Source organism: Mya arenaria, chromosome 4 (genome assembly GCF_026914265.1).
Source record: "Mya arenaria isolate MELC-2E11 chromosome 4, ASM2691426v1".
Classification (NCBI taxonomy): domain Eukaryota; kingdom Metazoa; phylum Mollusca; class Bivalvia; order Myida; family Myidae; genus Mya; species Mya arenaria.
Genome location: NC_069125.1, coordinates 50226746 through 50248886, shown reverse-complemented (window position 1 = coordinate 50248886; position 22141 = coordinate 50226746). Strand labels below are relative to the sequence as shown.

The window sequence follows — 22141 nt, the reverse complement described above, 5'->3', positions numbered from 1 at the left end:
TCTGGCGCATGATTTTAATATATGAAAGGGACTCGTTCGCAGAATTGATATTGGTGACAATTTGTTTCAACTATGTTAAAAATCTTTTTAACTTTATTTTATTACCAAACACCACTGGCAAACACTCATTTAATAAACATTATTTGTAGCCCAAAATAATTCAATTTCAATTGAATTCATGCTTTTCGGCAACATAGATTGTTTTATGTCTAATATTTCAATATTTGTTTCAAACAGATCTCTTATTTGAACTTGTGTTGATATTTAACATTGTTAAAGCATTTCCTTCACATAACATGAAAATACATGGTTCGATGCCTGACAGTATGAAACATGAACGAGCCTCTTTTAAGGAACTTATTACTCAAAATATTACTTACTGACAAGACTTTAATCACAATTGTGTTTTTTTGTTTTTTATCTTTTATTGCAAAACATTGACCTTCATGCGTCATGTACATGTACACAGCACTAGGGGATCTAGGATGGGGAGGGATCTAGGAGGGGGGGTTGGGTGCTGAACATATTTAACTAATGAAGTCAGATAATTATCTTGCATGTAACGCAAATTATGTCTCTTTATCTGACTTATGAAATCAAGTTAAAAGTGGGGAAATAGTGGGGTGCCTGTCTCTGTGATAGCTCTGGTTTTCCTGGGGGTCAGGAACCTGAGACCCGTTGTGCCATGTTTAAAGGGTAAAGTGGGGATTCCTGGCATCAAATCCTGGTATCATAACCAAGGAACATCTGAAGTAGTTCTGAACCTGTATGTTGAAGAAAAACAACTGGCATATGTATAACTGTCTCAAATAATAGTTGATTTCATGTTTAACAATTATATAATACAAACATTACTGTTTAACACTTCCTGCATTTTTAACAAAATAACCAAAAATTTGTATCATGCTGCACACATGTAGTTAACTGTATGAAACCAGACTTTCAGGACATAATTACTTAACAAAATATTGTGAGCATTCATTGGACCTTTCATACAATCAATTCAATACATCTTTTGAAAAAAGCAGCACTAGCACAATGTAAATATCTTCCCTACTGTTTGTATTTATACAGAACGGGTATTGTATTCAGCGTTCTGTAAAGTGTTTAAGGTTCATAACCATCAAATTTGTTTTCATTGTTGGCTTAGCCATTTTCTTGTTTTACAGTGATTGTAGAAATTTAATATTTCTATTAATTTCAGTGGGAAGGTATTTATTGTGGGTGTTTGAAGAACTTATGGAACAGGATCCTCATGTAGTTTAAACGTCATGTCTTAACTGTTTGGATCATCATCACAGTTTTATATTGTGTGAATATAATCTAATTCTGGCTTATCAAACACCTGAAGTGCATACATGGGCTCAAATCTTACTTATCTGATACTTATTGCATTTTGGTGACACTTTTTTGTTCAATATTTAAACTTTATCTTATCAGTGAATATGGATTGTCATTTTCAAGATAATTTCTGCATTGAGACCAGGCGGAAGTAGTAAGGTATTTGCTATTATTTAGTTATAATAGTTTTACTTTTAAATTTCACCTTACTTTTTTTAATTGGTGAAAAATATAATAATTAATATGCATAACCCTATTGTTTATGCTTCTAAATTACCGACCTTATACCAATTAATGACTAAATGGAAATTTGATGTTATTTTTGTAACATGGCTAAATATGAACTGTACCAGTGATCAGATTGGTGGACACTAAATTGAAGGCTTTTTTCAGAAGTGCCAAATAGAATGAGTGTCCATTGCCATTTCTTGTTCAATGCACTTTTACGTCATTGTATATTATGTATAATGAAAAGCTACTAATTTACATTTCATATAATGGTATTCTGATTCAAATACAATCACTTGCTGTATTAATGTCATCCATGTTCAAGCAACAATGCTCAAGGCTAAGATATATAAAACATTTTTATGATATATTAATGGCTTTCAATGACAATTGCCTTTTAATAATATTCTACAAGTTAATGATCGCAACAAACTTGTATCATTGCCTGATGAAATCAAGCAGAAAATTGATGTGAAAGTCATGCTGTTGTTTTTTTAAATTTTCATATTTTTGGATATAAAGTTAGGTATATAAATGTAAGTCTCATAACATGTGGTATCATATTAATGACTGCAATACTTGCAATATGCTTTTGTCATTGACGTTTTTTGTTTCTGACTGTTAACCTCAAGATATTTCATTGGGTATACTTGAAAGCTTGACATATATGGAATGGTCGCAGCTGGCACAATACTTGATGAATGGTTGTTAGATACTGGATAGGTCTATCAAGGACTTTGGCTTTGGGCTGTAATTTACCGAAAGCTGTAAATTACCTATTTGCTTTATCTGTACACGTTTCTGTCAGATCGATACTGCAACAGCTTGAGCATATCTACCATCTCAAATGGAAATTTTCTGATTCTTTCCTTTGAAACAGTTTGACTACATGTATTTGTATTTGTTTACCTTTGTTTATGATTATGCAAAACTGAATGAAATAGTATGCTTATGATATGACATATTACTTACATAATTGCATAGATATTATGAAATAACTACTTTCTGGAGTTTTTACAGAAAAATGTGAATTTAAATTACATTCAATATATGTTCACCTACCGGAGTATATTGAAATCTAGAATTAATTATTTTCCTAGCTCAATTTGAATCAAAGGTTACTGGACTTTTATTTAATCAAATGATTGACTAAAGTCTCCTTTTTTCCAGGCTAAAATCAAGTGACGCATAGCTAGACGTAATTTATACAACACACAAAAACTGGAAATGTCGAACTATGACGATGACGAGGATGTACTTCCCTCGAGCGCAGAGATCCAGCAGATGATGTCGGAGAAAGCGAAGGAACTGTTCACTGTGTGTGATGCGGAGGAGAAGGGGTTTATCACGAAGCGAGACATGCAGCGATTACAAAGTCAGCTGCCCCTGTCGCCAGATCAACTGGAACATGTGTTTGACTCATTGGACGGGGATGGGAATGGTTTCCTGACTCTGGAGGAGTTCACCGATGGATTCGGTGCGTAAATGTGTGAACTATAACATGATAAATTCAGGTTTTATTATAAAGACACATATATTTTAGTACCTGCATTTTAAACCTCATGTTTTCCTGTTTGTGTTAAATGCAGTCTAAAACACAGTCAAATGAAGTTTTCGGTTTAAAATGATGGTAACAAATTACATTAGTTTGTTTCATATACTTAAATGTAAATATACAGTGTATAGTTTTTGAAAACTATACAAATTTTGGAAATATGATACTCAATAGCATAAAGCATAGTTTTAAAGAAGTTCAGTGGAGAGGAAAAGAGGAAAAGCTAATCCCTATTATTTACTATGTACAAAATATTCAGCAACTTTATTAGTTTTGCTATCTAAGCCTAATAATAAGGTACAATTTTCATTGCATGAATAAATATATTCATGCAGATGTTTCATTTACATATATTGAGTAGTGGAGAAATGCCTCGAGCAAATCATGATTCTAAAATACGTAGAGTCAATATTTGATAATGTTAGAGTGGAATATTAGTGAAACTTATTTATTCAGTTGGACCATACAGTGAAAGTTTATAAAAATGGACGAAGATAAGTTTTTAAAAGGTATTCATGACTTTGGTTTCATTTGCATTTAATTTTCTATAATTTGTAGGAGTAATGTATCTGGGATGTACAGTTTGACCAGAAGACCTTTTCAATCTAAATTCACAGTTTGTTAATTATAGCTTCATCTTCAGTTTTACTTTTCACTGATTGTGTTTGTATTGATGGGACAGCCTGTTACAAGCTACATGTATATGGAGGATTAAATCATGTACATGTCCTTAACTTAATTTATTACTCCGCTGAAACGTAAAGTGCTCTAAAACACTTGAGTAGCTATGGTTTCCACTGTAATGCCTGATATAAATTTATCAAACTATTGAGTTAACTTTAGTTAATATAATGCTAAGGAAATGTTATATATATATTTAATATGTAGGCTGAGCCTAAAATGTTATATATTTTTGCATTCATAGATCATTTTACCATTTAGACAAATTTTTATTCATATAATTATTCTGTTCTTCTTTAGTAATATTGGCCATTTAACTGTAGGTTTTTAATTTATTGTGTAGAATTTGATATATTTTATAGTCCAAAGCGACCTTTGCTATGATCAATGATGCAAAACATACTTTTTAAATTGTGTGAAAATAATGTAAACCATAATGTGCTCGCCAAATGGATATTGACTGATGTTGAGGGTAAATAAGCCCACCTCCCCCCTCAGGCCCTGTCATGTATACATGGGGTTTAAATCAGTTGTGTAATGCTCATGTTTAATATCTCCCAGTTCAAAGCCAAGGTGCAGGTTAGTCTGTACCCAATCAAACAGAACTCTAAAGCTGAAATAATGAACTTCATTGCTGTACATTGAATAAGTGGTTAATTTTACTTTGCATAGTTAAAATAACATGTATCTCTGACTAGATTAAGTTGTTTTAATTTGAAACTAAATTAATACACCTAAATGTAAATCACTAAACTAAGGAATTATAGGTCAATTGTCCAAATTATATGTTAACAATTCATTAAGTTCAGGAGGTATAATACCTGGCTTGTTGTTGTTTTGTTTTTTTAAGACGTTTTAGTAAAGCATCAGTCTGCCATTTTTTCTTACAAACCAAATGTTCAACATTTCAGGCGGTTTTCTGGGCATGCGGAGCAGTGACGATTGTTGTGGGGAGATGTCCTCAGGAGCAACATACTCTGAGACAGTTGACCCTGCAGAGGAGGAGCAGAACTTCCATGATGTAATGGAGCAACTTGGCGCGGCCAGTCTCATTGAGGGGTATGGGGAAGATAATATTGAGTACAACTAAATCAGAAAACCTACCATGCGTATAAAAGCAATTCATTTCACCATGGCAACTGAAACTTAAAACCTATTGTTTTAGACACACATGCTGATGTCTGTATTTTCTATATGCTGCTGAACGCTTAAGTAACAGTTACTTAAAAAAATTTGTATGTTCTGTAAAGTACTAGCGCAGAAGACTTAACTACCGTATTAAACAACAAGATTTTTTTAGTATTCAGGCCCAAAGTTATCAAAAAAATCTTAAGTGTAACACGCTTTAGGGTTTTTTTTATTAGCCAAAATATTTCCTTAAACCTGATATCATAAATATAATACGCTTTAGTGTCTTTTATTACCCCAAATATTTCCTTAAACTTAATATTATTAATATTATATCTATTAAATGTCACTAAACTCTGTAAAAAGAAGAATAAAACACAATTTATACCAAATAATAAATAATGTGTTGAGCTTGATCCTCGTATCAGGGACAGATTACTATGATCATGTCCATTGTATTTCTACAGGGACTCCACCATCAAGCATCTGTGGTGCCGACTGCGGAAGGATGACTCTGATATTGCCTCTACATTTGAAGACTTTTTGTTCCGAATATCAAGTGAGCTTAAAAAGTCCAAGTGCGAATTTAACAGCTTGGAGGAAGCTTTGAGAAGGTATGGCTTTAAAATTATCAAAATGTTTTAAATTTAGGTCTTAATTAACAAAAAAATATATTAATCAATTATCATCTTCGAGTAACAACAGTACAATAGAAAAAGTTGATGAATATATGTTTTCATCTTAATATGATTTGTATCTTAAGCATTAAAAATATTCATAACTTTCACACTTCATCGCATTTATTGATAATTGTACATCTGACTCATTTGATGGATATGTATTACCATTGTATGTATTATAAAACATATTCTGGGCCAGATTAAACTAAAACTTGACTTGTGTAAGTCTCAAGATGCACAAATCAAGAAGGGGAGATACTGCAATAGACATGTCATACTCATTTTGTGATAACTTCCCTTGGCTTGATAAATATTGCAATCAATTTTATGACAAAAAACAGTTCAATAGTATCATTAATCACCATGGTTTTCCTTACTTGCTTTTATGGGGAAATAAGGACAAAATGTAAAATATAAAATTTAAATCATGTGAAATCAAATGAATGAAATGTAATTAACTTTTCTTTTATAGACAGAAAATATATAAAATATGTGTGGTGTATATCTATTAAATTGTAATAAGTGGCAAGTTTAGGGGAACAAGGGCAAGACTTAAAATATATTATTATTAAAATGGATGGTTGTACTGAAGTGAACTTCAAATGTTAGCTTGATTTAAAGATGTTATGTTAAACATGTCAGCATTTTTTGGTGGGCTGAGAACAAACAATTCTTATCTGTTAAGCCTTGCAGTTCGGAAACTGCACCATCTATAGCCTTTACAAAAGTGCAAAAAGAGTAGTGTGTCATGCCTTTCCATTGACATGATTTGGCAATATATTTAAGGGCAAGAGTGATAAATTTCTCCTATCTTTAAATGATGTTTGATGTGAATTCTCAGTCATTTGTCAATTCTTTGTTTAAACAAGCGTCATGTTTGAAGTGATAGGTTTAAGGCTGTGAACTATAATTCAAACTTAACAAAAACCTCAAGGCTGCTTATATGGAAACTTGTATGTCCAGCATCAAATTTATTGTGTGGATTACAACTTAAAGTTGCTTAGTGTGACGTTACATAAAAAAATCTTCAAGACTGCCGCAACTTGGATTATTTGTATTGTATGGTTCATTTTCTGTTTTGATATGAAATGATGAAGGAGTAAAAGAGGGAATTCAATAATTGATTCAAAATGTGATATAATGACATATATAAATTAGAATATTATCATGAAGTTGAAAGTAGAGGTCAGAGATTAAATTCACACTTTATGTTTATGAATTTGTTATGAAATCCATTAGTGCATTATATAATAAGGTGTTTTTTTAATGTCATGTATGATCTATGTCTTTTTGTATGCAACATTTGGATTGTATTAAAGTTCACTTTGAAGACGTCTTTTGTGTTTTATCTTTTGAGCTGTAGACAGGAAAAAAAGCAAACAATTCTTATGGGTAGGGTAGTATAACTCCATGGAGACAAAAGTATGCTTCAAATTAATTACATGTACATTTAGTGTTATTTATATAAAGTGTGTTTTCAATGAATAATGTATGTCATATGCTGCCTTGAACTTGTTTCTGTCTGGTCTGTTATTCCAAGGCATTGTAATAACCTTGGTGTTGTTTTCCTTATTCTTGCAGGGCTAAAATCAGCATCCAGAAAAATCTTGACTATTACTCAAAAACCATTTCAGAAATTCAAATAAAACTTGTTACACATGTAGCCAATATGCCGTAACTGTGGCAGTAATTGCTGTCTATTTATGCTCTTTTTTCATGGTGAAAAAAAGCAGACAAGCATTGGCATTTACACCACTGCACTCTTGTTGAAGTTTAACTTTTAAACAAGCTCTCATAAAGGTTTTTCTTATTTGAGGCAGTTCTTTTTGAAAAGCCTTATCATATCCACTTCAGACTTGTTCTACGCCATAATGTACATTGTTTCTAATGACTTGCAGTAAGACGTCAGCCCACGACGAGGAAGTCCGCAAGCTGTACGAGGAAATGGAAACACAGATCAGGAACGAGAAGCAGAAAATACTGAATGAGGTATGAATATGCATTATGTGAGTAGAGTGTCATGCCTTAAGTTGTTAAGTGCAAAAATATATTGCTTAGCATTCACTTGTTATTTTTTTGTTTATGATAAAAATATTTTACAGCTAAAAAACATGCATGTAACTACATAGGCAGTTCTGTCTTGTACATAGTGTTTACATGTGTATTGTACCTTTTTTCATTCGGAAAATGCCATGTTACAGGAGCGTGCAAAGGAGCGATCACTGCGAGAGGCCATGGAACAGGAGCTAACAGAGAAAGACAGACACCTACAGGAGCTTCTCACCCAGCACACTGAGGTAGGGACAGCAACAAAATGATACTGGGTCTTATCTTTCATATAATGGTACAAAAAATTGATATGTTTGTAATTTTCTTGTCTTTAAGATCTGTTTATTTGAACCTTATTTTGTTGTAATTTAAAATGTCTCCTGTGATACAGCTGTAAAGTTTAATAGTATTGAAACATAAAAGGTCTGAATTTCAACACACTATTTATTACACTTTTGACCTAGAAAATTCTAGTCTACCTAGATAAACATGTTCTATATTTCAGATGGAGGAAAAGCTTGGCTTTCTGAATACAGTGGAGGCTGAGACCAAAATCGAAAAGGAAAAACTAGCAAAGGTACATTGATAATGTGTTTAAAACATACTATTTAATAGTACAATAATCAGGAACAAAAATCTCATTACTTTTATGGAAAATGCTGTAGTCCTCTGGTTCTCCTAGATTCAGATGAATGTAACTTTAATAGAATCTCAAAGTGTTAAATTACCTCCCTTGAGACCTTTATTGCTGTATTCATTCAATGGCTACTCTCCAGGAAAAGGAGGAGCTTGAGGAGTCATTTCACCGGAGCCAGAACAGCCTCACGGAGTGTCAGGCATATATCAACCAGCTACGACAACAGCAGAAGGATGACAAACGTGAAAGAGCAAAGTATGATTACAATGTTACATATCATTATGCGTAGGCTGGAAAATTTATTGAATGCACACATAATGTTTCTGTCCATTCCCTAGATAGCATTATACTTGGTCCTTTACATATTTTAAATGTGATTAAAAGAAATATATCCCTCAACTTATGAGGGTTGTTCCAAATATTTGTGACAAAAGATGTATCTTAATTTCTTGGTGTCATATTGTAATAAAACTTCACAAAATACTCAATTGTTGCATTTGGAAATATTTGTGATGCCTTTTTAAGTTTATGTTCCTATTTTATTTCATTTATGAACAGGGTAATGAAAGCAGGTCATGTTGACCGGCGCATTGTTTGAAAATGTGGTTCTTTAACTTCAAAGTGTGGTAAATATTTAAACAAATGATTTGATGGATGTTAACAGTAATATTTTGGGCGTAATTAGACAAGTAAAAAAAAAACATATAAGAAATGATTTTTTGTATGATGATATTATTGGAGCAAGCTTATCCTGAAAATACAAAAAAAAATGATGTTATCAGACGAAGGGCCACGCAAAGAAACTTAATTGGGATTTTAATTGAGCATGTTATTTTTAATGTAGTGCGAGCTTTAAAAGTACTTTCTACAAGAACATATGCATATTACATGTATTTGTTCCAAGTGTTTCAAATGTTTTTCTATTAAAATCATTTAAAACACTTAACACCAATGTCAGGAAGATCTGAGAGTATGGTAGCAGTTAAAATCATAATTGAAGAACATCAGAGTTTCGCTGTTATATAGAGTGCAAAACACTGGTCAGAGAAAATCTGTTCATTTACACACAATTTACGAAACACAATTCACTTTATAAAAAGGAAACAATAAAAAATCAGCATTTTTATAAGAAACACAAGGGACACTACACCAATGTTGGTTCTTAAATAAATCACATATGGGGAATTATTTGTATGGTTATCTGTTTTGTTTTACGAATTTATTTGGATCTCATAAAATTTCAGGGATGCGCTGAAACTTACAGAAGGCATTGCGTTGGAACGTGAGACACTTGTCAGCCAGCTTGAAAAACTCAAGTAAATATTGAATCTGTTTTTGTCCGAATAATTCTAAATTCTGAGAATTGTGTTTTAAGTGTAATCCTGTTATAAAATGTATTTTAACAGTAAAAGATTGAACTATTTAATAATTTATGCTTGAAACGATATGTTTGACTTTTGTACTGTTTTTTAGATGAAGTGCATACTTCAATGCTTTTTTAATGCTTTTGTTTTCCAACCATTTTAGGGATAGGGTCAGCGGCCATTCTGTTTGGGAATAATGTGTCATTTTGTCTTAAATTAGCCAAGAAATAAACAAAAAAGCTTTAAAAAAAAGAAGATAGTAGATGGCTATTAATTTTGTTTCTTTAAGAATACGCCAATACTAAAACAGGGAAATGTATATATTTCAGCATCGGGAATGGGGCTAAATATTTGGTCATAATTCAGTGGCGTAGCATCCTAAAGGCTTGGCCACGGCCTACACTTTTTGTGTTGCCTGACTAGGCAACATGTAGGGGTTACTTTTGTCAGCAGCGGTCGTGTCCTGTTTCCACTTGCCCGGTGCATATCTCGTAAACTATTAGTGGTATCAACTTGAAATTTCATATGTAGATAGATTTCGTTGAGGGCAAGTGCAGTGCACATGAACTGTTACTCTTGCTGCAATATTTTTAGAGTTATTGCCCTTTGTTAATTTTCATGCTTGCCCTCGAACCAACATGAAAATCGGCCTACACATGAACATTTTGGTCAGAAATAACAACACTGTAATAAATGAACAGGTATCCTGAAAAATTGAACATGTCTTATGAAAAAGAAACTATAAATCAACAAGCGGTCATTCACTACATGTATTTCAGGACGTTAAATCGTCGTCTACAGGATGAAAAAGATGAAGCTGTTCTAAGGCGGGTAAAACATTAATTTTCTGCTTCCTTTGGCTTACACACATGTAGATCTACAGTCACAAACACCATTGCTATGTACTTGTGCTATGTACTCAAGAATTATTGCACTTTATTGTTAACTTCTCTTTTTTACCTAGTAATTAATTATATTAGATATTGAATATTAGTTCAATTGCGTACAGATTTAATAATATACATGTGGTTTTCTTACTTCTCTATATGTTGATCAACGCATTAATGTTTTGAACTCTGATGAAATATGTGTTATTGCCTCAGGGAACATCCTATCAAAGCACAGCATCTGAGCTAGAGGTAGAATATGAAGGTTCCCCCTCCTCCATCCCGCTAACATGTTTGAGATGTTCAGTTGTTAAACCAAGATAATTCATAACCTATGTTCTGTTGACACCAAATTCAGATACTAACTTGGTTGAAAATCCCATCCTAACTGTGAGATCATTGTTCAGTTGTTAATCCATTGACTGTTCCTTTTGGTGTTAAGTAAGTTTGTAATAAGAGAATAATTTACTTAAGCCCACTTATGAAGACACATGTAAGCTGAGATATATGAATCATAATTGAACTGTTTTTCATGGGTAGAAACATGATTTGATGACGTTTTGATAGGCCACAAAAAAGTTATGTTTGTAGGACTCAAACATTAATTATGTTCTGTGAGAGGCAGTTTCCTAGACCACTAGACCACCTCACCCTTGTTTAGTTCACACCACATTGTAGATAGCATTGTTTTGAAAGAGTTTTGAACATTTTTAGATACCATGCTTATTGAATCCTTGAAATCTTGCTTATATTAAGATGCATTTTAGATCAATATTTTAGATCCTTAGTTTTCAGGATGTGTGTATGTTTTTTTTATTTTTGCGCTTTACAAATATTTAATTAAATACAGTCACTACATACACTTGCATTAACTACTGTGAAATCATCAATGTTCGTGGGACATTAACGTTCGTGGTTTTGGTGGGTTGAGTGATCAACGAATACAAGATCCCTTTACAGACCCTTTATTCACTTTTTCTTTTTAAATGTTATGTTCATACTCAGTAACATGTAATGTACTGTATATTCTTTACAGAGATCGCAGTATACAGCAGTATACAGCATAAATACCGAACTCATTGTGTATATTACTATTATTTTTTTGTTAATATATTATGTGAATATATTATATCTTCCTTTAACAAATAATTACCCAAATCAATTCATTGTGTTTTTTAAAGAACCAAATGATAGAAACACGTGCTTAAAAACGTTTGCTACTTATGAAAATTTCCAGGTTAACAAGATGTGCATGTTTTGAGTGTCGGTACTCGATTTTTTTTTAATGAAATATTTAATCGATTACATTGATTGTTTAATCAAATATACGCACATTCTCGGTGTTTTCACAGTTTGCACATTCTTAATTGGAATTCAATGGCTTCCCCTATCTATATCTTTAATAAGGTGGCATCTTCTTTTATGACCTTATTTCCAATTAAATCGAAAATTGACATGGGTATATGCAGTAATTGGCATGGCGTATCACTATAGCGAGTGTCATAAACTGTTTGACGTAGAAGAGGGAAATCACGTGCCGAGCGCTTAGAGATTCTGCAGACGATTTAGGACGATCACAGTTTCAGATATTTTTTTCACAAATGAATAATCAGGAAATCAAGTACCCATGAAAATGTAAATTTTCGGAAAACCACGAAATTTCATGCCAACGAATATAAATGATTTCACAGTATCAGTTTTAGCTAGTTCTATCTTAAAATGCATGCATGAGCTTCTATAGTTTAACATACCAAGATATCTAATTAAGTATTTTCAATTTGACTTTTTAAAACTAGATTATAATTATCAAACTTGTTTAAACACTTTTCAATGTGTAAAGATGAAAAAAGAAAAAACAGTTAGCTGATTTATAAAATGACAGCATTGTGAACGTTGCATTCACATCTAAAAAATCTCATTTATCACAAAATAAGATTAAAAAAATGAAGTAAAGAAAATAGAATTAACTTAATTTAAAGTATTTACCGGTAAGTATTATTTGTATCTCCCTTTTAGCAGGCAGAAGAGTCCATGTCACAGGGGGACAACTCTGTCAGTCGACGGGGGGAACTGGAGAGACAGGGATCCTCACTCGGAAAATATTTCAATACAAAAAGGTAGAACTGAAGAACCAGCTTAATGAAATACATGTTATATAGAGCTGAAAAATATGGCTGAATTTGTTTACAACATTATATTTTGCGGAACAAAAAAAGGGAAATTAAGGTCTAAAAGCTTATTCTGCATGTATTATTTTGATTACCATAATCTGTCAACAACAAGTTATATTTGTGGTACTACTTACCATCATGCATTTATCTTTTCATGTAATGTAGCATTTTCCCCAAGATACATATCTTTTAGTGTACTATTAACAGAGTTCCAACGACTGGCGGTGCAGAGTCGATCCAAGAGAATCTGACGGGGGAGATGAACGGCAGCCAATTTTATGAGGTGGAGTGTGATGACGACGTTTACACAGAAGACCAGACACCTTCCTTCATACACCATAACTCCCAGCATGCATATCATCATGGCAACCACCCTCTCCACAGCTCTCCAATCATCAGGCAGCATGGCGACAACCGAACCATTGCAGACCTTGAAGAAGACGGTCAGGTGGCAGAACTCGGGCAAACGGCAGAATTCGGGCAGACGGCTGGCAGACTACAAAGAGGCAAGCAGGATGACACACACGACAGGTGGGTTTGATTTGCGCTGATGTTCAGCTGTATTAACAGATTCAGAGGTTTAGAACTGTACTTACGATTATAGTTATAACAGTAAAGAAAATTTGTTTCTGAAGTGAAATTAAATCGAGTGTGCTGTGTAAAGTTTTATAGTTAGAATTCATTATAATCCATGTGTAATAATACCACTTTGCTCTTAATAACATGTATACAACCATTAATACTTTTAATGTACTTGTACAATACTCTAGGGTCTACTGAAGGTACTTTTCTTTTTTATAGATGTTGACATGCTTTTTGCCCTTTTGTATTGTGTATTGAGTGTGATGTCCTACCATATATACTTCAAATCGTTAAAAAAAAATTTTTTTATCTAGAGTGGTTTAACAAAAATACATATTTTTGTTATTAAAATAGTATCTACTGTAGTAATCAATGCATGTTTCTTGTAACATAACACAATACTAGACATGATACTAACCTTAGAATATGTTAACTTTTTATATCATGAATTTTAAAGTTTAAATTCCAAATAGAAGGTTTAGCATATAGTATGACAATTTTCTGTAATTATTATTTCCTCACCATTTTCCTTTGTGCTGAATTCTATTTTCTGCCTTGGCAACCAGTGACCTAGATACACAACAGAGCATTCCAAAGCGCACCCAAAGTCCAAAGCCTACCCAAAGCCCAAAACTGAAGCATTTAAGCCCAGAGGAGAGAATAAGGGCAGTGAGCCCGCACTTTGATCAGATCGCGTACACCACTACAGCAGTGACTAACTTTGCACGCATTAAAGACAGGTGTCAAGCATAAATAGGGATCTGGATTATGGGAATAGGGGTTTTATTATTATGCATTCGGAATATGATATTTTTGGTTATATTTGGCAATGGAGGTCTTGCACAAAGTTTTAAGTATTTTATTTTAGTTTGTTCTGCTGAAATTATTAAGTTTGCGCATTTATTAGTTTGTGAAAAAAAACAATTGTTTCTTTAAAGCCATATTATTCACCTTGAGGCCAGATATTCCGTAAATGTTGTTACAGTACAGTGGGAAGACTTTGGAAATGATACAAAATGTAAGAGACAGTCACATAATAATAAGGATAGTACTGACATGTAACAGAAATACATACCGGTAGTTATCCTAGGATACCTGGACTCGCTTTACTTAGCAGCAGTTTTAGGATGATGGTTTAGATTATTATTGTGGAATTATTGACGGCATTGAATTTCATTTCAATAAGATTATATCTTTGCTATTGTCAAGAAGCTCAAACTAAGACTTCCAGTTTTCAGATCAGAGACAGAGCTTTCAAAAATAAAAAATGATAAAAATCAATGTATTTATTAGGAAACAATGCACCTTTTTATGAAATGACTAAATAAATTATAAAGATAAAAGAAGCGCTAATACAGTTTATACAAATATTTCTATATGTTGTAAGTGTGTAGATTTAGTAAGCATGAACATTATTCTATCTTCACTTTATTTATCAGCATGAAATTTTGTATATATTCTTTCAAACATTTTAAAATTTTGTTTTACCATCAAATTTACAATTTTGTTTTAATTAAATTTAATCTGTATAAGATTTTTAATTTGTCCAAATATTTCAAGTATAAACCATGCTGCCTCATATATTATTGTTCCTACTATTTGTGCTTTTGTAAGGATCTAACAAGCCTAGACAAAATGTGTACTTTGGCTGCCATGCGGCGAAAATACTGGGACGGAACACATTTTCATTTCTGTACTTAAGTTTTTTATTTCTACATTCATCAAATTTTACAAATGCCTATTGAATGTAACTTAAATATGACTTAAATACAGACAAAAGTACTTCCTTTGGCAAACTGAAATCTACAGGTGCACTTTTTACAATATAAGGATTAGATATTGGGAAATAAAAAAAATGACTTTATTGAAGCAAAAATGCACACGTTTTCTCAAGGCTGATAAGTTATATAAAGTTTTATGGCATTTAAAACCTAATTACTGATTAACCATTTAAAAAAGCTGATCTTAAAATGTTTTGCTTTAATAATGCTTATAACATAAGTTTTATGAATATTTAAAGTTGAGCTCTAGGCAGATTTATTTATTTTAATTGTATTGTAATTAAATTAAGCTTGTATTATAGTGAAGGAAGCTTGTACAGTCCAGACAGTCCCCGCACCCAGCCAGTCGGGGCTGATGAGGTTGGGGCTGATGAGATGAGTGATTCAGGCATACAGGTAACATGTTCAATTTTTGCTTCTTGTTTCCTTTTTATCCAGAGGTGTAAAAATGATGGTGACATAACATGTTTAGTCCAAATATCCCTTGTTTCTTTGTTCTAATGAATGATCTCTGTCGTGTCTAATTTCAATGCAGAGCAAATTATATGCTGATGATATTTAAGCATGATAATAATAGAATCATTGAATTTTGGTTGTCTTTCCTTGGATAGGCTCATTATACCCCCAGATAAATATATCTGGAGGCCATGTAGGAGTTGCATTCGTTGCTTTGAGTCCTGTTGCATCCCAAAAATATTGTGTCTTATGTTATGTAGTTCCAAAAATATTGCACCTACCCAAAAGACACTCATATGTATGTTTGTCTGCATTAGATGATATTCACCTGTCATTACTTTCATATTTCACTTGGTCTTACAAGAGTGATGGATGTGTTGCATGTAGCATAAAAAGTATTGCACCTGCATACCTCAACTTGTGTCTTAAAAATCTTTTGCCCATGTAATGCTTAGAGTATTGCACCTGTGAATCTTAAACTAGGTCTGAAAAAAATTGTGCCACTTAAGCACTAAAAGTATTGTACCTGCGTACCTACCATTTCTCTCACATTTTACTCGTTAACTCCACATCTCCAAATATTACCATTCCTGTGTCCAGGTGACATCTTTGGGTATGCTTTTTGAATAGGATAGCTCTAGATCACTCTGTGTGTCCGCCAATTAACTTTACATGCAATGGAAACACTCAAGAGTTATGCCATACCTCAAGATAAACCGAAAATGTTTATGTACATACCCCAGTACCAAGAGTCACTATATTTAGCCATTGAGGCCTGCTGGCCTACTATACATCTTTTTAACAGGCTTTCATTTTTGTGCTCTTTCTAACAGTCAACAATGGAGCCAGCGGCTTTACAGCGAATCTTTAAGGTCGTGTTTGTGGGCGATTCAGGGGTCGGAAAGTCCAGCTTTATCCACAGATTCTGCACGGGGAATTTCCGTCCCTCGTTTGCAGCTACTATCGGGGTGGACTTCCAGATCAGGTCGATGAATATTGATTGTCAGGTTATTGTGCTGCAGCTTTGGGATACCGCTGGGCAGGAAAGGTCAGCTCAAGTTAACAAATATTATAGATCTTCACTGATATAGAGTTCGACTTCTTACCTTACATAAATATTAATATAAAGCTTCATTTCATGTTGTCTATGATGAATACTAAGCTGGGATTTTGTTGAGCTTGACCTTTATAAAGGTCATCAAAGTAGAGCTTGAATCATATCTAGCGTGACTAAAATAGAGCTCGACTTATATCTAGCTTGACTATAGAAGAGCAAGACTTCTATCTAGCTTGAATAGTAGAGCCTGACTCATGTATGGGTTGATTAGTAGTGCTTGATCTATATATGGGTTGATCTTAATAGAGTTTGACTTATTTGACTTATTTATGGGTTGACTAAAGTAGAGCCTGACTTAGGTAAGGGTTGACTATAGTAGAGTTTGACCTATATATGGGTTGACTGTAGTAGAGCATGGGTTGACTATAGTAGAGCTTGACCAATATATGGGTTGACTATAGTAGAGCTTGACCCATATATGGGTTGACTATAGTAGAGCTTGACCCATATATGGGTTGACTATAGTAAAGCTTGACCCATATATGGGTTGACTATAGTAGAGCTTGACCCATATATGGGTTGACTATAGTAAAGCTTGACCCATATATGGGTTGACTATAGTACAGCTTGACCCATATATGGGTTGACTATAGTAGAACTTGACCCATATATGGGTTGACTATAGTAAAGCTTGACCCATATATGGGTTGACTATAGTAAAGCTTGACCCATATATGGGTTGACTGTAGTAGAGCCTGACCGATATATGGGTTGACTATAGTAAAGCTTGACCCATATATGAGTTGACTATAGTAAATCTTGATCCATATATGGGTTGACTATAGTAAAGCTTGACCCATATATGGGTTGACTATAGTAAAGCTTGACCCATATATGGTTTGACTATAGTAAAACTTGACCCATATATGGGTTGACTATAGTAAAGCTTGACCCATATATGGGTTGACTATAGTAAAGCTTGACCCATATATGGTTTGACTATAGTAAAGCTTGACCCATATATGGGTTGACTATAATAAAGCTTGACACATGTATGGGTTGACTATAGTAAAGCTTGACCCATATATGGGTTGATTATGGTAAAGCTTGACCCATATATGGGTTGACTATAATAAAGCTTGACCCATATATGGGTTGACTATAGTAAAGCTTGACCCATATATGGGTTGACTGTAGTAGAGCCTGACCCATATATAGGTTGACTATAGTAAAGCTTGACCCATATATGAGTTGACTATAGTAAAGCTTGACCCATATATGGGTTGACTATAGTAAAGCTTGACCCATATATGGTTTGACTATAGTAAAACTTGACCCATATATGGGTTGACTATAGTAAAGCTGAACCCATATATGAGTTGACTATAGTAAAGCTTGACCCATATATGGTTTGACTATAGTAAAACTTGACCCATATATGGGTTGACTATAGTAAAGCTTGACCCATATATGGGTTGACTATAATAAAGCTTGACCCATATATGTGTTGACTATAGTAAAGCTTGATCCATATATGGGTTGACTATAGTAAAGCTTGACCCATATATGGGTTGACTATAATAAAGCTTGACCCATATATGGGTTGACTATAGTAAAGCTTGACCCATATATGGGTTGCATACTTATGAATTCAAGAATAAAAAGCTGCATTTAAGTATGTTTGTTTGCAATATCTTCTATATAAATGTAAAATGTAAAAACCATTTGATATTCTGGAGTGATAATGAGTACTAATCATCGACAAGTTCTAATATTGTTACATTTTTTCTGCGTCAATATGCCATTTAAATCTGATTTCAGATTCCGCAGTATAACAAAGCAGTACTTTAGGAAGGCAGATGGAGTGGTCATTATGTACGACAGCACATCAGAGACAACATTTACCAACGTCCGAAACTGGATGGACAGTGTCAAGGTCAGAAACAGTCATCATCATGTTTAAGATCCTATGTAGGTTTTAGCTTGACTTTTGGAAGAATACTTACACCTTAGTGTCAGTGTCATACCTTGGTTTAAGTTTTGCATGTAATCACATTTAAGTCAAATCCAGCAAATGCTGTGTGTATTGTGTTGGAACTTAACACAAATGTTCCCAACCATCCAATCTACCTAATTCATCAAGTTACATAAACTCTATCTTGAATGTTATGCAAATAATGGACCTTGATTATCCAAATTATAAATTCCACTCAGGAAATATGAATCTATAAACTTTAATGTTTTTCTGAATTAAGAAATAAACCAATATACACCAGTAGTGAATTTCCTGGATTTTTAGGAAGGAGCCAGTGAGGATGCAGTTCTTCTGTTGCTAGGCAATAAAAGTGATCTGTCAGAGGATGACGACAAGAAGGCCATCAAGATGAAGGATGGGTCCCACCTTGCTGATGTAAAGGGCTTTCACTTTAGCCTTTATTATTGTGTTACATGAATAATAGGTGCTCGTTGTGTAACTGAATACTTCGACAAACAAAATATTTTCACCATAGAAATTATTGCAACGTACTAATAAAACAATGTAGAATCAAAAGTTTATTTCATAGAATCAGATGATTTTATGATGAAGATGCAATTAATTCCCGTATATTTTATGCAAATAACACATATTGTATTATTTTCAAGTGTTCTAGTTTAATAACAGTCTATAAATTACAGATCTACATTGTATAACATGTTTGTGTGTTTCAGGAGTTTGGTACACTGTTCTATGAAACCAGTGCTCTAAATGGAGAAAATGTGAAGGAATCAATGGAGGCCATGGCTAGGTTAGTGTTTTTAGAATTTTTTTGTAGTTTAATATGAAAACTACATGCCCTCAGAAGAGAATAAATATCTTATAATTCAATTGACAAGTATGACTTAGTTCAAAATGTGATGTATTGAAACCAAAAATGTGTAAAACAAAAGTGGGAAATCTATTGAGTTGATACATATAAGTCACTATTGTATGAACATGTAAAACCTTTTTATCACTTGATTAACATTTACTATATTATTTCAATATATGCTATTTATTGCCTGATAAGCTTGACAATATGGAACAAAACAGTTACTACACCCAACCCATGTGATTGAGTCCATGTTCATAGCTAGCTTTACTCTGTTCTGTCCAGGTTGCTGAAGGACAAAGAGGACAAACAGATAGAGAAATCCTTCAAGCTGGATGACACTCCTGCCAAGACTAAGTGCTGCAGCTTCTAGAGACACGCTGACCTCTACGAAGTTATTCATCTGCAAGTTTGACTCACTACTGGACTAAAGCTACTGACCACAAGACTGGTTGACATTTCTGCAAATTCTAGTTCAACAGTGGCTGTCCACCTGCCAGGTCACCCTTTTATTCCTTGATCCCCAAACACAGACCTAAATCATTCACTGCTGCTGCAACACCTAAGTTGAGCCTATCCATGGATTTACTCTGTTGAAACTTCTAGTCCCTGAACCTCTAAATACATAGACTTCAAAGCTGGACAATACCTGTCTGTCGTTGCAACATGCAGTGGCCCATTTCAGGACTGATCAAAATTCCAACTGCTTAGGAATGCATGTTGCTGCAGTTTAAGCCCTCTCCCCAAGCTTTTACAATTTTTAGCCTTACCCTCACTTTTAACCTTGATGAACCCAGCACAACCAGCTGCTGCAACCACTCCTCATCTCCACCTCATACTGAACTTATGGCTGCTGTTTAGTTCACAATTTTATTTTAGACTTCATAATGATTGTGTTGCTGCTGTTTTTAATCCTTCATGTAGTTAACTTGAGTGACTTTGAGGGTCCCTATAAGCTTTACAGTGCTCCTATGCATGTAACTGTTTACTTTAAGTTTGGTTAATGCCTGTCTATTAAACTGATGTATTAGGTTTACTTAATGTGTCCTCAAGATGGCACAAATATTACTGGGTATGAGACTGTGCCGTTAGATAGTTGATTGTATATCAAACATTGTGTCCATAGTGTTTATAATATGCAGTTTGTTTTTCAAAGAAAAAGACCAGAGATCACTAGCCTTGACTTCAAAAACCTTTTATATTCTAATGGAACTTTTGTTGAAAGAGACAATATGTACATGTACAGTGAGCCCATACCTCCGGCTTTAATGATCAATCAGGTTTGCCCCTTTTTCAACTGAAATATAACAGACCAGAGTTGGCATTTGCATTGTGGCGCTCTTGTTTTCAGTTTGGTCTGCCTATTTATATCCATGTTCCTAGCTCAGTGACACTATTTATGATCAGGGGCCATATTATTAAAGCAACTGAGTGAAATTTTCAACGGAATAGTGTTTACGCCAGAAATATGAAAATGAGCAAGAAAAAGGTCCAAATAATTCATGAACTGAATAAAATTGTAAAAGGGTATTTAATTTTTTGTTGTTAAAAATTCGGAATGTTCCTTTTGTTGAAAATTGTGACATGAAAGCTTTTTTGAATACGACCCCTGATCTCTATTTATACGTCTGGCTGTGTATTACATATAAGTTTGACAAAGTCTGATGCCTTTGTAATCTTATTTGTGGTTAGTTTCGTCTTTCTTAATTGCTGATTTAATAATTTGTAATACATTGAATAAAAAAGGACCAATACATGTGCTGAGCTTTTTCATGACATTTTGTTAATCGCTATCACAGTTTCTGGTTGCTAGGATTGTCCCTCTTGTTGCCATGGTATTAATGTTGATGTATTTATTTTAAATTGAAAACTAAGGTTTGACAAGATTGTGTTGATGTGCAATATATATTATAACTATGATTTGTAGCTGTTACATGTTGAAACTGCATATTTCGTTCATTATGTGAACCCTTATTTCTGTTGTCTGTTTAGTTTGAATGGCTTTTTATCAACTTAAATGATATGTTTTATTTCTGTCCTTGTTGTATGAGTACATGTTTATTTCAAATTGAATGTAATGACGTGAACAGACTGACTGACAACAGTGTTTTATGTAAAAAAAATCAGTAGTCTCCATTTTTCATTTGGCTTAAACTTAAGTGAGCATATATATATATTTACATTTTAAAAATATGCCTTTTAGTTTTATTGGAACTGTGTCCTGCCTTTATGAAGATTCTGCATTTATGAAATAATGCTAAACATGACATTCCAAAAAGACACTTTGTCCTTTAATTTATCAACCTTTGGGACTCGATGTTTACACAATACATGTTTATATTTATATATATATTTACCTGGATGTAAGTTTTAGGAAAACAACAAATCACTTGAGACCTCAGTTAGATTTTATGAAAAGATTTTATGCCATGTAGCCATTGTATTTTTGTATATTGTTGTATATGGTTGCTGTGCAAATATTTTTCAACATTGAATGTTTTAAAACATACAAAATCTGTGCTTATAAGGTTTGTGCTCCTTGTTACTATGGTGATGGAATCTGATCTCATCTTATGATTTGTTGAATAAAATCCATTATTTTTTGTGCTGAATTTATTTATTGTTACAAATAAAGTTTTTAAAAATGTGAAGTTGACTTTATATAGAACATTAATGGACATGAGGCAAGGCTGCC

The 22141-nt window shown here is 33.4% G+C and overlaps 1 protein-coding gene across 6 annotated transcripts; it reads left to right on the top strand.

Annotated features, from left to right (window-relative positions):
- The first annotated feature begins 1082 nt into the window (after positions 1-1082).
- On the top strand, positions 1083-22093 carry LOC128231509 (EF-hand calcium-binding domain-containing protein 4B-like). 6 transcript variants are annotated; one of them, XM_052944432.1, is made up of 20 exons: positions 1083-1500; positions 2740-3046; positions 4717-4864; positions 5401-5547; positions 7512-7602; positions 7815-7910; positions 8168-8239; positions 8439-8554; positions 9544-9615; positions 10443-10494; positions 10767-10802; positions 12567-12667; positions 12929-13252; positions 13870-14043; positions 15387-15480; positions 16374-16588; positions 18419-18533; positions 18897-19007; positions 19307-19383; positions 19732-22093. In XM_052944432.1, exons 2-20 carry the CDS (start codon positions 2797-2799, stop codon positions 19817-19819), a joined length of 2379 nt encoding a protein of 792 aa, XP_052800392.1. In that variant the 5' UTR covers positions 1083-1500; positions 2740-2796; the 3' UTR covers positions 19820-22093. The 6 variants fall into 6 exon arrangements, with proteins under 6 accessions (XP_052800392.1, XP_052800394.1, XP_052800397.1 ...); XM_052944433.1 differs by lacking the exon at positions 1083-1500 and adding an exon at positions 1524-2460; XM_052944434.1 differs by lacking the exon at positions 10767-10802.
- The last annotated feature ends 48 nt before the right edge of the window (positions 22094-22141 follow it).